General features: G+C 45.0%; 1 protein-coding gene across 8 annotated transcripts in view; it reads left to right on the top strand.

The window, feature by feature from the left end:
* SETD4 (SET domain containing 4) overlaps window positions 1-15,195 on the top strand; it is a 36,970-nt gene that overhangs the window by 4,696 nt on the left and 17,079 nt on the right. For 6 of the 8 annotated variants that reach the window (XM_039858073.1, XM_039858072.1, XM_039858070.1 and 3 more), the window contains exons 3-9: window positions 2,331-2,426; window positions 6,448-6,485; window positions 8,648-8,736; window positions 10,378-10,807; window positions 11,411-11,585; window positions 12,960-13,041; window positions 13,842-13,922. In XM_039858073.1, the coding sequence (XP_039714007.1) occupies window positions 2,331-2,426; window positions 6,448-6,485; window positions 8,648-8,736; window positions 10,378-10,807; window positions 11,411-11,585; window positions 12,960-13,041; window positions 13,842-13,922 (991 nt within the window). Of the gene's footprint in view, window positions 1-2,328; window positions 2,427-6,447; window positions 6,486-8,152; window positions 8,737-10,377; window positions 10,808-11,410; window positions 11,586-12,959; window positions 13,042-13,841; window positions 13,923-15,195 lie in introns of those variants that run through there. The other 2 variants (XM_039858074.1, XM_039858076.1) reach the window with 2 other exon arrangements.

The raw sequence follows: 15,195 nt of genomic DNA, 5'->3' as shown, positions 1-15,195 counted from the left end.
GCATTTCCATATGAATTTTAGATTACCTTGTCTGTTTCTACAGAAAAGCCTGTTTAAATTTTCATTGGGATTGTGTTGAATCTATAGATCAATTTGGAGAGAATTTGACATCTTAAAGATATTGAAACTTCTGACCTATAAGTAAGGTATATTTCTCTATTAGGTTACTGATTTGAGACCTTTAAAAATTATTTTTACCTGTTGTAAAATACATATAACATAACATTTCCCAAAGTATTGTTCAGTAGTGTTAAGTACACTTACCTTGTTTGCAACCAATTTTCAGAACTCTTTTCATCTCGTGAAACTGGAACTCTACACCCATTAAGTAATAACTCCCCACTCTGTTCTCTCCCGAGACCCTGGTAACCACCATTCTGCTTTCTGTTTTCAGGAACTTGCCTATTCTAGATTTCTCAAATAAGTGGAATCACGCAGTACTTGTCTTTTTGTGACTGGCTTATTTCAGTCAGCATAATGTCCTTAGGATTCACTCATATCATAGCATGTGTCATATACATGTGTGTATATATACATACATACACACATACACACATGCGCATACACACACACATATACATCCCCCCCGCCGCCCCATTTTCTTTATCCATTCATTCGTTAATGAATATTTAAATTACTTCTACCTTTTGACTATTGTGAATAAGGCTGCTATGAACATGATGGGCAAATATCTCTGATTCCCTGCTTTCTAATCTGGATATATATCCAGAATTGGAATTGCTGGGTCATACGATAATTCCGTTTTTAACTTTATGAGGAACTGGCATGCAGGTTTCCACAGCAGCTGCACCATTTTGCACCCCGCCCCCAAACGGTGCGCAGGAGTTGCAGAGTTTCTACATCCTCGCCAGGACTTTTTATTTTCAGTTTTTTTGATAGCAGCTATCCCGATGGGTGTGAAGTGATACCCACTGTCGTTTCGATTCGTGTTTCCCTAATGATTAATGATGTTGAACTTTTTTTTTATGTGCTCATTCGCTATTTTTATGTCGCCTTTGGAGAAATATCTATTCAAATCCTTTGCCTGCCTTTTAATTGGGTCTTCTTTGTTCACGTAGGCATTTACTGCTGTAAGGTTCTCTGTCTCAGTTCTGGAGGCTAGAAGTTCAAAATCAAGGTGTCGGCAACATTGGTTCCTTCCGAAGCCTGTGAGGGAAGGATCTGTTCCAGGCCTTCCTCCTCGCCTTGTAGAGGGCTGTCCTCTTTCTCTGTCTCTTCAGTCATCTTCCCTCTATGCGTGTCTGTGTCTAAATTGTCATTTTTGGGGCCCACCCCATGACCTTGTTTTAACTTGACTGTTCCTGTAAAGACGTGTTGGAGGACCATAGCGGTGTGGGAGGAACATGCAGGTTATGACCTGCCAACTGAGGAGGCACAAGCCACCCACACGGGGTTGGCGGGTGGCACCTCAGCTTCTGGGCCGATTTTGATTGAAAGTGCGGTTTCAATTCATTTACACAAAAGATGTAAAGTCACAGGGTTTGTTACAGATCCCAGAAATGGATGCAGTGAGCCGGGGGAAGGGCGTCCTCTGCCGCCTGTCAGGAGTGAGCAGGAGGTAGGGATCAGGGTACAGGCACCTGCTATACTTACAAGGTCGTCGGCAGTCCTTGCCTGTTCTTGGACTCAACTCTCGCTGGTTATTTTAAAAGGTGCCTCAGGAAAAGCAGAGCGGGAACCTGTGAGAATGGTGGGAATCCTAAGCTCGGGTCTTTATCTAAAAGTCCAGACTCTGGGTGTGAGCGGGGTGTCACACCGAAAAATGCCAGGGCAGCAACTCCAAATAGCTCTTTCTCTTATCATAAGACCCTGTCTTTAAATAAGGTCACATTTTGAGGTACTGGGGGTTAGGACTTCATATGAATTTTGGGGTATACAATTCAACCCATAAAAGATTCTTTTCTTTATTTTTCTTCCCTTACTGCACTGGCTCAGGCCAGCCAGTACAGTGTTGAATCGAAGTGGCGAGAACAGCCATCCTTGTTCTTGATCTCACAGGGGAAGCACTCCGTTTCTCATTATTCAGTCTGTCAGCTACAGGTTTTCTGTTATATTTTCTTTAGTAGAGGAAGTTCACTGCTATCCTCATTTGCTGAGAGTGTTTATGAGGAATTAATGTTAGATTTTATCCGTTGGTTTTCCTGCCTCTGAGATGATAATGCGGTTTTTCTTTTTTAGTTTACATTATGCATTTTAAAATTTATCCTTTTTCATAACACCGACTGAGACTGTTCATCAGAGATTTTCCTTTTAGATGGAATGTTATTAAATAGTGATTTTAATTACTATTTTTTCTTTCTTTTGGTTAGTGAATGAGAGCTACAAGCCTGAATTTATACAGCTGAGGAAGTGGCTGAAAGATAGGAAATTTGAAGATACGAACTTAATACCTGCTAGTTTTCCAGGTGAGGTCTGATATTCAACTCTCATGACCTTTCTCAGATGAGACGTGGGCACAGGTGACAGGAAAGCAGGGGTGATCCTTGCAGGGGGGCTGTATTCTCTTGGGGGGCCCACCTTGTGTTGTGTGGCAGGCTTCCTGCCTTCTAGCTATAATACTTGTGGAAGTGGATTACCATACTTCTCCTTGTTCCAAAAATAAGTCGAATGGGCTTGTGGGGAGAAATTCCAAAATGGTGAAATAAAATTAAAAATTCCAAAATGGTGAAATAAAATTAAAAATTGAAAAAGGGAAATAAGAATAGAAAAGTAAGGTGAAGGCAGGGATAAGGCTAGTACATAAAAGCCATGATTATAAAACCCCGTACACCTCTCAGAGCTGAGCCACAAGTTTGACGCATCTCTCCAGCAGGCCAGGCAATTTATGTGATCAGTTACTGTAAACAGAACTAAATTGTTTACTCAGCGGAAGTGCTGGTATTCCTGGATCTTAGACCTGAAGGAAGTGCCTTCATTGGGTCCTCACCAGGAAGACATTTGTGTAATGTGGTGGCTGGTGACTTCATCAACACACTAGGGTGGTTTCATGGGACTTTTCAAACCTTATAGGCCGGCAGGATTATCCCATAGCTCAGATGAGTTTTAGGCCCTAAGTGTGAAGCCCTCGAAATAGTTTTCTTGGGGCGGGGGCTTCTAAACAGCCAGGAACGAGTGTGTCCTCTGGTGTGTGGCTTGAGGAGTCCCAGGGAGGCCTCAGCAAATGTTGCTCCGTCAGCTGGCCTGTGGCTCGGCCTGTGGCTTGGCTCCCCAGGGGTTGGAAGACGAGCCCTCTGTGTGGCCGGAGCTTTAACAGTCCCTGAGCAGAGTGGATTAACATTTTCTCTGGCAGTTGAGATCAGCGTGGAGGTTGTACTAGCATGCCCCCTTTGGAACTGTTTCTTTCAGGAGTCGGGCAGCTTGCTGTGGGCACGTGCCTGCGTGCAAGGCCGCCAGCCAGCTCTGTCTACAAGTTGGCTTGTATCCATGGGGAGGACCGGGGTGCTCTTCAGGAGGGTTTTGGGTCTGTGGCAGCAGAGACAGCGCAGGCTCGGGGCCTCGCAGGTCTGCACCACAGGGCAGGTGCAGACAGTCCACCTGTTAGAAAGCAGGTGAACTGTTGTCATTCAAGTGTCCATTGGGTAACCTAGCCTTGAGCAGATTCATTTCCTTATACGTCGCTCAAGATAAGTGACTTACCACACATGCCTCATGTCCAGTGAGGCGACAATGTGTATAAAGTTGTTCCCAGTTACACATGATGACTTTGGGCTAGAACATTTGATTTGAGCCGTTTTCTAGTAGGGCTGCCTCTACTTAACAATGGCGAACCGTATTTGTCAGCCTCTAACAGAATGGTTAACTTCCTGTTTTTGCCCATCAAGAAATGGACACTGGAAGCCGCACTGTTAGGCGGCACTAGATGGACTTCTTCACGGGCCGATCACGTGGACTCACTGCGCCTAGGGCCTGCTCGCCCCTCAGTGTCGCTTTGCCTTAAGAAGGATAGGTTTAAAATCAAGCAGGAATAGGCATAGCATGGTTTAAATGGAAGGTCTGAAAATAAGTAATCTGTACATAATTTGGAGCAGTGAAGTGTTACTGGTTTTAAAGGCAAGAACAGCTCTCTGGGCCCATCTCCAGGGTTGCGGTCACAGAGGGGCTGGAGCAAAATGGTTTGGCGGTGACCAGAGCCCGCTACTGCAGCTCTGGGGCCGGGAGCCTCCGTCCTAGTCAGCTCGGGCTGCTGTAACTGAACATTTATTTCAAGTCCAAGGTCATGGTGCGGGCAGGTTCAGTGTCTGGCGAGGACTGAGTCCTGGTTGGCAAATTGCCATCTTCACGCATCCTCACGCGGTGGAGTGCAGGGAGCTGGAGTGGGCTCTTGTGCCTCTTCTGAGGGCACTAAACCCCATTCACAAGGGCGTCACCCTTACGACCTAATCACTTGCCAAAGGCCCCACCTCCTGATGCCATCCCATTGCTGGGTTAGGACTTCAACATATGAATATGGAGGGACACAAACATTCAGTCCACAGCACTTTTCCCAAGTCCTTTCTACATCTTTATCTCTTAACCAGCTTATGATGGGAACGTTGATGGGTGTCCGTCAAAATGTACAAAATGCTGGGGACTTAATCTTAGTTTGTGGGAGGGCAAGGCAAGGCTCCTAAGTCGCAAGCAGGATTCAGTCTTGACACAGGACAGGGCAGAGTTCCCCGAGCGGGGTGTGTTGGGGAGACCAAGCCCTGCACCGAGAGAATAAGACTTCAGCCAGCACACACATCAAAGTTAGAGTCAAAAGGAACATTTGTTAGAAAAGGGATTAACACTCCACAGAAAGAGTGTGGTCCCCTCTCAGAGGCAGAGAGTGAGGGGGACAGTGAGGGGGACCAAGAGAGACAAAGAGTATCGAGAGAAAGACAATGAGAGGGACCCTGAGTGTTCAGGGAATTGAGCTTGTGTATCATTCTTTAGTTGCTGTGAGTTATAGTTGAACAGACTTTGTTAACCCATTTCTTCTGATTCTGACCACAAGTGGAAGAGCATGTAGCCGAAAAGGTAAGAACAGGTAGCGTACGATTTTATTTCGTGTAGGGTGCCACTGAAGGACTCTGTTGTTCCTTGTTTCCCCTTCCCTGTGTGGGAAATGGGTCGTTAGCATCCCGCAGAAGTCTCCCTTGGTTCTGCAGGTGTCCTCCTGGCCCGGCTGCAGGGCTGATCAGCACATTGCAGTCTCTGAGTGTAGCTTGATTAACATTTTTAATTCTCATGCCTCCTCCCTTCATTAACCTGATTTATGCTTTGGGAACTATTTCCTGTTACTATTAAAGCACTGGCCATACCTGAGCTGCCTATGTGGATTTATGATAGAAATTCTAAGGTGGCGAGAGGTCTGTGATAAGCTTTACTCTTATAAGTTCCTAATGGCTGCTTCTTACTTTGCTAGTGCAGGTGGCCTGTTTTCTGCTATTGAATACTCTACTGTAGAAATATAGGTAAAATATTTTCTAGGTTTATTCCATATGCCGGGTTATGTTCATATATGTGTTTGGAGAGAAATTTCCAATTAACTTAGCACATGAGGCTTTTAAAGGATAGCCCTATAGGAAAAAAAATCTTTTCATTAGCAATTGATTCCAGGAAGGCTTCTGTCCCACGGGATGATAAAGTGTATCGTGGGACACACGGAAGAGATTAAGTAAGCTCTTAAAACCAAAGCCATGTGTGGTCAGGCAGTGTGCGTCACAGTGGGGAGATGAGTCAGGACTCGTCAAGTCAGACTTGCCAGACGCCGAGTCCGGGCACGAGGCAGGAATCCCTAACATGAACCAGGAGCTCCTAGTCCTGCAGAGATTGACCTTCCTTTGCTGAATATGTCACCCCCCCACCCCGCCCACCCCTACGAATTTGAAGAGGTGGATGTAATAATCACGGGTCATGTTGGACCTGTGCTGGCCGGAAAGCTGGGGTCTGACTGTTGCGGGAGGGGGGCCTTGGGCGCGGAGGGGCAAGTGTCTGGATCTCGGCGGGGTTGGCAGGGCAGCTGGTGAAGGTACAGTCATCGTGACCGTGCTCTGGCCACGGCCTTGGCTCACAGGGGGCAGCTGCCCTGGGTCTGTCCCGCTGACCTTGCCCTGTTAAGGGGCATGTCTCTGGGGTAGGCCACCCACACCTGCTGGTAGGTCCCAGGGGAGAGAGCCCAGCATAAAGGTCCCACTAAGAGACCCAGCTGCAGATCTGTGTAAAGTCCAGGATCCTTAGGTTGTGACTCTGAAGCTTGCTTTGCCCTTTAATTATTCCAAGGCCAAAAGGAAGTCAGGACACTTTCCAGAATAGCTTCTTGATCCCCTGCCCTGGGAGGCAAAGAGTGGGAGACACCCAGCTTTAGCTTTGTAATTTTGAAGTTCACGCATGTCTTTTTTTCAAAATGCTCTCTCTGGGGCCTGGAAGGTGTAGTAGGATTTATCTTTCTGTCTGCTTTCCCAGGTACTGGAAGAGGGCTGATGAGCAAAACATCCCTGCGGGTGAGAATCTCTCTCTTCTCCTTGGAACCCAGTATAGATTTTGCTGCTTTGTTTTTGTGATTGAAATCAAGTGAATTAAAAATATTTCCGACGTACCGGCATTTTTTACCTAATGGGTGTGTTTGAATTCAATTCTGTCAGTTAGAATTAAGTTTGCTGCGTATGCGAGATAAACCCAAAGTAAAATGCTTAAACTGGGCAGTTCATTTGACTGTCACGTAACCAAGCCTGGATTGGCAGACCTGGGCCGCTGTGGTGGTCACATGGCCATCAGAGGCCCAGATCCCTTTTAGCTCTGTCTCCACGTCCTTGGAGGGAGCCCCCCACCCTCAGGTCCATGGGGAGCTCCTGGAGCTTGAGCAGCAGGACCGAGCAAGGGGGTGAGGAAGGCAGACTTCTCCCGTCAAAGAAATTCGAGGGACATGGCCCCGGCCGGATATGAGGGAGGGGCGAAGTGCGGCCCTTTCCCAGCCCTGTGCCCGTCTGATGGGACTGGTAGGGAGGAGGAGAGGAGGCGTGTCGGGGTGGGCACCTACAGTCGCTGCCACAGCACATTTTGTAAATCAGATCATGTTTTACACGTGCCAGGGAAGGAGCTGCTCTCAGCTGAGAGGCTGTGTGAGGCTTAGTCGGTGAACCTGAGCAAGCAGAGTGGGGTGGCCTTGGAGCCTGTCCTGGGGTGGCCTTCAGCTAGCTTTGGTGCCCGGAGGGAGCAAAGGCCCTAGCCCTCTCGGCTTGTGTTTCCTCACCAGGAAAATGAGGTGAATGACATAGGTGACCTCCAAGGTCTATTTTAGTTCTTTCTATGCTATTTAAAGGACATCTAGTACACACTTTTCTGTAAAGCTACAAACTAATTCTTTAATTGATTTTTAATTAAAAATTTTTTAAATTTGTATTTATTTAATTTCTATAAAACCCAGCTGTGTATATATATTTAACCTAAAGAATGGTAGCTTTTAATATTCTAATTCTGTTATGTTATTTTTATATTTTAAAATTTTGTGGTAAAAATGTACATAAAATTTACCGTCTTAACTCTTTTGAGTAGTATTAAGTAATTCACATTGTGCAGTATTTTTATTTTTTGAACAGAGGTATAACCGACTTTATAGCAGAATTTGGGAAGGAGAGACAAAGCTGTCATGTATATAGCAGTAATTATGGGTTTTTGCTTAGATCATGAAATGATAATTGGCAGTTGCTTTACATGTACTTCTATTCTTTTTTAAATTTATTTTATGGTGCATTGGTTAACGAAATCCAATAAGTTTCAGCTGTACACTTTATACACGTACTTTTAAATGGCTTTTTTGTTAAATTTTTTGAAAATAGAGACACATTTTATATATTATGAAATGCAAAGATTTTAAGTTTCCAGTGTGATGAGTTTTTATTTACTCCAATCAAGATGAAGAACATTTTATCAGGTGGCTTTTCTTCAAATGAAAAAGTCATGGATGTTGGAGCAGGAAGGGGTGGCAGTGATCACCTAGGTTAATCTGTTTCCGGATGAGGAAGTCACACCCAGATGATTTTTGGCTGAGATTTCTAAGCAGCCCAGATGCCAGTTGTAAAAGCAGGATCTTATATTTGGCCTCTTAGTGCCTTATTTATTTCTCGTGTCTGTTACTTGACATGTTAATTCTTCTATGTTTCTATTTTAGTGAGAGGAACTGAGAACTATACCTTTGCAGGTGGTAAAAGGGGACCCTTGTGCTGAGTGGGCTGCCCTTTGTTTAGCTAGTTGGCACAGGTGGAGCAGTCACTGGACTTGTGGATTGCACCGGGCAGAGTTTTTTGCGTGGTTTCTGCCTGTGTCTCGTAGGTGGCACAATTTCCTGGCATAAGAAGGTGAAGGGACAATATGACTTGAGGTGTCAGAGTGTACCACTTCCTTTCTGGTGAAAGATTGAGTGGTGGTGCGTGTCAGTCACATAACTAACCTTTAATTCTTGTCGGAGTGGTGTGCCTGTGCTAGAGCAGCCTTTCCAACATCTGCTGATTCAGGGGCTTGGGAGTCAGTCTGTTGGTGGGCTCCTGGGTGGTCTGTGTCCTGGGTTCTTAGTAGATGATAAGGGAATCAAAGACTTTGAAAGATGCATACTCATGGTCCTTCCCAAAGCACGGGTGTTCTAAACTTTACTTTCTTTTTTGGTAAGGAGGGACAGGTGATTATTTCGTTGCCTGAGAGTTGCCTGCTCACCACCGACACAGTGATCAGGAGCTACTTAGGGGCGTACGTTGCTAAGTAAGTGACCATGCTCATCTGGTGCAGATGCTTCTCCTTTAAAGTCTGTTGTTGGCAAATATGTCACCTAAGACATAGTTCATTAGGGCCCACGCAGCCCCTTTGCATAGCTAATGGATATCTGAAATGATGTTCTATGAAGTTTGTTCTTTTTTTTTTTAATTGAGGAATTTATTCTTATTATGGCGACATTGGTTAACAAAATCCAATCAGTTTCAAGTGCACAGTTCAACAGTAAGTTGTACTTGTGTTGCGTTGTACATTCGCTGCCCATAATTTAGTGTTCTTTTGTCACCATGTATTTGACGCCTGAAGTTTGTTCCTAATTCATTGTAAACTGCTTTTTTAAAGGTTTTTAGTAGGCTGCCTGGGACGTGGGTTTTAATCCTGATCTGTCCCTAGAAAATGAAGATTAAATGGGATGATAGAGGCAAATCACAGCTGAGTGCCTTGATTCATAGTAGCCTGTTCTCCATCATCATATAGAGCTTGACAAATGTCAGTTAGTCTCTCTTGTTTTTACCCTTATTGTACTTGCTTGAATTCTCTTTCAACTATAAAGAGCTGTTGACGTTATGAAAGTGTTAGTATTATTTAGCATAGAAGAGAAGAGGCTGGTGTGGGAGTTAAGTATTTTCTGTCTCATGTTATAGTGGGCCTTTGTTTTGGGGGCTTTCTGAAGGCAGAGTGAGTGAGAGCCTCAGCAGAAGGGGTTTCTAAATAATGATGATTAAAAGATCATATTATTTCTTAACCCAGGATAAGTTCTGGACTTTTCTCCCTTGACATGCTTTTGTGAGAGGGCTGATGTATCTTCATTGGCCTCAGTAGCAGCAAGGATGCTCTTAACGTGAATATTTTCTGTATCATTCTGAAGTTTTGAGTAGAATGTATGGTATAAGAATCTGGACTTTGAAGGATTAATGTAAACTTCTAAATACATTCATGCAACATGAGATCTTTTATTGGCAACAAATAAAAATACTACAGTGTATAATTTGCAGTAGATTGGGTAAGTTTAGGAACAAAAGCTTCAGAACTGTGACAAGTATATAACGAGCATGTTCACTTTTCTGTCTAGGTTAGTATCGTACCGTAGAACTTTATGCAGTGACAGACACTTCGCTCTGCATTGTCCAGTATGGCAGCATTAGCCACATATGGCTGTTGAACACAACTGTGGCTCGTGTGACTGAGGAATTGAATTTTCAATATTATATAATTTCTAAAAAATTGAAATAGCTCCAAGTACTCAGTGGGCGGGGCATGTCTAGGTTCTCGCCACCAGTTTTTCCCCCACCAGGTTTTGTTTTATTACCCAGGTGAAACAGGGGGACTTCTCAAAGCTTTAACACTGGAGAACCAAGTTGGTAGCAAAGAGGTTCTGCAAAAAAAAAAAAAAAAAAAAAAAAAAAGAATCTCCTGCAGACAAAGCTGGATTAGTAAGGCAGTTCAGAACACGTGTCTGGGTTCTGCTCCCGAGAGGGAAGCCTTGAGGAAGGCAGGCCCTTTCTTGGGCGTGTGCTGGCGATTTGGCACAGTCCCATGGACTACAACAAACCACCAGGATGTCTGTATCTTTTCCTTACTCCATATTTTGAATAAAAGTAATTCCTTTAATCTGGCTTTTAATTTTAAAAGGTGGCGGCCTCCTCTGTCTCCGCTGCTGGCTCTGTGCACCTTTTTAGTTGCAGAAAAGCATGCTGGGGACCGGTCTCCCTGGAAGCCTTACCTGGAGATTTTACCGAAGGCCTATACCTGCCCCGTTTGTTTGGAGCCGGAAGTGGTGAATCTTCTTCCCCAACCTTTGAAAGCAAAAGCCAGAGAGCAGAGAATCCGTGTGCAGGAGTTCTTCACTTCCTCCAGAGACTTCTTCTCCTCGCTGCAGCCTCTGTTTTCCGAGGCCGTCGAGGGCATCTTCAGCTACAGTGCCCTCCTGTGGGCTTGGTGCACCGTCAACACCAGAGCTGTGTACGTGAAGCGTGGGCAGAGGCAGTGCTTCTCCGCAGAGCCAGACACCTGCGCCCTCGCCCCATACCTGGATCTGCTGAATCACAGCCCAGGTGTCCAGGTGAGAAGTCGACAGGGGGACACACGTTCTGTTTTCATAGGAAAGACTTTGACATGTAGAACCTGTGATTTTGAATATGAGTGAAACCACAGGGAAAGGTGTCGTTGGCTTTAGGTAAACCTGCCTGCCGTCAGGTATGCTCCTGTCTTCCTTCCCGACCCCATTTGCCCTCTGGGCATCGTTTTCCTTTGCCTTGTTTTCCCACTGCTCTCCAGGCCCACAGGATCCGTGCTCTAGCGCCTGGACGGTCTTAGCCAGCAGCCTGCCCCTCCCCCCACCCTTACCCCCTTCCCCGTGGCCCCTGCAGGCCACTCTGCCCTGAGCACAGCCCTGTGTGGCCCTGCGTCACTGCATATGTGACGAATAAACTGCTGCCAGTCTGATTTGGCCACCGTCAGAGCCCTGGGCAAGACTCCCTCCCTCACCAGTGGGGTGGCGCCCAGGTGGACAGGAGACCCAAGTGCAGATGTGGCGTTTTTTCCACATGGGGGGGTTAAAGTCAGCGATGAGTGTTTGAAAGGTACATCTGGACTAAATACAGTAACTTAATCTTTTTAGTTTATGCTTTGCTTTAAAAAAGTCTTTAATGATTTTCCTTTCTAGGTAAAAGCAGCATTTAACGAGGAAACTCGCTGCTATGAAATTAGAACAGGTTCGAGCTGCAGGCGGCACGAAGAGGTTTTCATCTGCTACGGCCCCCACGATAACCAGCGGCTGCTCCTGGAGTATGGCTTCGTGGCCGCCCGCAACCCTCACGCGTGTGTCTATGTCTCACAAGGTTGGAATTGCTTTTGGTTCTTATCACGAAGATGAGATAAATATGTTTCCCCATCTGGGGATGTGGTTATGTTTTAATAAAAATGGCAGATCTTAAAATGTATTTCATTCATTTTCTCCTAGGTAGGGATGGTCTTACTCTTATTGACCATGTAATCGCAATATTGAGGTGAAAACAAAGCTTTGAGCAATATCGGGGATTAGAAGAACTGAAAAGTTTTATTGAATCATGTCAGACAGTAGAAGGAAAGAACAGGAAAACTGCTAAGAAATGTAATAGTAGTGGATGGAAAGAAAGGGAACTTTGGTAGTGAGATAGTGTCATTGTCATGGAAGGTAGGATAGGATTAGAGAGCAGGACGGCGCTGTGCTCATCATAGAGAGAAATATATCCTACAGTCCTTGTTTGTTTTAATGCCAGGATGAAATACCGATTTATGTTCTTTTGTGGTCTACTAACTAGCCACTGCCATCGATATTGCCATTTTAAAAGCAGTAATTGAACTATTAAGTTTATGCAGTGAAAATTCCAAGTATGATATGAAAAATGGTACATAAAGGCCAACTTTTTTTCCTTCTAAAGCACCAGAGACAGTTTTCTAGGCCGTGAGGAAATGGCCAGAGATTTACTAAGGGTGTAATTTGAGGTGGTTTTAAGTTCTAGTGGAAATGGAAAGTCGATCGAGGTGGTACTGCTCCACCCTATAGGCAGAATGATAATGTTTATCAAAATAAAATAGACAAGCAAAAACGGGGTCTTGCTGGATCGTGTAGAAAACTAGCTTTGAGGTTAGCCTCATGTTATCAGAATAACTTTAATACTGTTGGTCGCAAAATACTGATTTGTGAACAAACTTTATGGATCAGTTATTTTACATTTAAAAAATAAAAACATACAAAAAAAAGTTAGATATAGAAAAATCTCTCATTTCTCTACTACCCCAAATAACTTTGTTAATTTTTGTGTATATACTTTCAGTTGTTTATGATTGCAATCACTAATATCCAGACAGTTTTGAATTCTGGCTTTTGAAAACTTAATACTGTAAACATTTTCTCATGTTTGTACAGAGCGTACACTTTTGGTGGGTGTAACTTCCTAGCAGTCCTGCTAACATCTTAATGACCTGATTTTGTTGGGAGCACGAGCTGAGGTAGTGGATGTTTGGTTTCCTCCCTTGGAATTCTTGCAGGGCTAATAATGATCTATCTCATTGAGATGGACTTGAAGAATGAATTAGATAAAACTTGGTATGATATGAATTAGATAAAACTTTACATATGTCTTGATTGCCGATGGGAAGGAAAGTAAACTGAAAAGTAAGCTTTTGTCTGATTTATACCCTAAATCTCTGATTTTTTTTTTTTTATGTAGATATACTTGTTAAATATCTCCCATCAACAGATAAACAGATGAACAAAAAGATTTCCATTTTAAAGGATCACGACTTTATAGAGTAAGTGTCTCTTTCAAAATTGTTTCTTTAGGAAATTCTGATGGAAAAATGGAGGGTTAGCATTTCCGTAGACGTGAGATACCGCTTGACCTGCACTGATTGACATGTGGGCATTTATTGAGCACTTACTATGTACAGGAAATTGTGGTCGATGTTGTGGGGCACATGGGATGTGCCAGATACTTTCCAAGAAACTTTTTTTGGGGACATGAGATACCAGCTTGAAATATCAAATTATTGTACCAGAAGAGAGCCCTGTACGTATTGATTGGTGGCCCGGTATAAGTTTGTCTCTAACATGTGGTAATGTGGAATGGCCCTCAGCCACCCAACAGCACGGCGTAGGCTCTGGGGGTGGGGGTAGGGGTGGCGAGGTGATTCTGTGCCAAATGGGATAAAAGGGTTCAGGGCTCTCTCCCTTTCAGGTTTTTTCTGTAGTTAAAACTACGTTTTAAATAATCCAGCCCAGTGCGAAGGCAGTCTAGCTCTGGTGGTTGCCATTCGTTTGATCCCCAGGATAACCCAGATTCTTCATCGTTTGTCTCAGTGTGACCTGGGGCATGTGCCTTCCTGCTGTGGTCCTCTCACCCAAGTTTAGTGGCTTAAACACAAAGAATTTTCTCTTACTCAGGCTTTATTCTTAAGTATTTGGACTTATTTTTCTCTTTGTTCTTGTGACCAGGATCTCAGGTTACATAATATTTAGTGACACCTTTAAACAAACGTTTGGCATTTTAGTCATTTGCCTTGGTATCGTGAAGTACTGAAATTAAGGATTTGTCCTTGTTTTTTTATTTTAGAAATTTGACGTTTGGATGGGATGGACCGTCTTGGAGGTTGCTCACAACTCTTAAGCTGTTATGTCTGGAAGCTGAAGAATTGTAAGTACCGCGCGTGTTGGTCATGAGCTGTAGTCAGAATCTGGAATGCTAGCCCGTATGTCAGCGTTGCTTATTCTCTATGCAACTTGCCCACGTGGTGAGTGTCTCACTTCCAAGTTTCCACCGTTTCCGGAATTCTGGTTTTAGCCTCATAATCAGAGTGCATGGGCCCAAGAACTTCGTAGCCTCTACTCTGATATTTCCCCCGGTGACCTGCAGCTCGTTGTTCAGGGTAAACACGTCCAAAGTGTGAATGTTGGTGTGGGCCACAGGGAAGTCTGGGTAGGTAGGTGTTTCTGAGGAGCAAGCAGAGCGCCTCACTACCTACCCCTCATCCTGCCCTCCGGTCAAGGAGAGCCCTGGGTGTTTACATGGGGGAGGCAGCCCGAGGAGCCCCCGGCAAGGCTCCTGAATGTCTCCTCGAGTCTCTCGGCCCTGCCTCCCACGTGGAAAGGCCAGTCCGCTCGCGCAGCTGTGTGCTGCCCAGCCCCACGCTCCTGCAGCCTGGGTTCTTGTCGGGGAGTCGGGGATGAGTGCCCACTACGCAGCAGACGCTCAGGTGTAGGGAAGACATCCTGAAGATGGCAAAGCCTGTTCTTGAGCCGCTGGGAGAATTAAGTGAGGTAACGGCTAGAAATGGCCCTTAGCAGAGCCTGGAAGTAGTTGGTGCTCATCGGTGACGCCTGTTGCGTTGTTACGATATTGCCTCCTTTTGTCCTGTAGGGACGCAGAAAGATCACTGCCTGGTCTCCACACCAGGAATAGGTGTGTGTGTGCTCGGCAGACAGTGCGTTTTTGTCTTACGGACACCGTGAAGTCTATGTTTGATATGTTGCCCTCTTCTCATGGTTCACTAGAGGCTCAGAGGCAGACGTGGTCCCCGCGAATGTGCAGGGTTTCAGGGTTTCATGGCTGTGCCCTGACTGTCCTGACTTCCTTCCTCTCATCTTTTTTTCGTCTTGTTTTCCCTGTCCATTCACGGCATGTTTTATTTTATCTTGTGTGAACCCACGTAACGGTCTTTAAACCCTCTGGGGAAAAGGTGGGCGTCCTTTTCAGGCTCAAGTTAAATAAAACAACGAGATCTTTTCCAGAGGCCATGCCGAGGCCTCAATCCTTCCCCTTGTGTTATTTCTCACCGTCTGGAGGGGTGCGGCAGGTGGAGCACGTGGCTGGGGTTCTGCCTGATGTGTTTGCATGCTATTTCTGCCTCTCATTAGCTTTGTCACTTAGGGTGAGTTCTTTACCGTTCCCGATTCTCAGTTTCTTTGTG

The sequence above is a fragment of the Pteropus medius genome, unplaced genomic scaffold, assembly GCF_902729225.1.
Source record: "Pteropus medius unplaced genomic scaffold, Ma_sr-lr_union100, whole genome shotgun sequence".
Lineage (NCBI taxonomy): Eukaryota > Metazoa > Chordata > Mammalia > Chiroptera > Pteropodidae > Pteropus > Pteropus medius.
The sequence above is the reverse complement of the archived record's forward strand: the minus strand, read 5'-3'. Positions and strand labels throughout refer to the sequence as shown.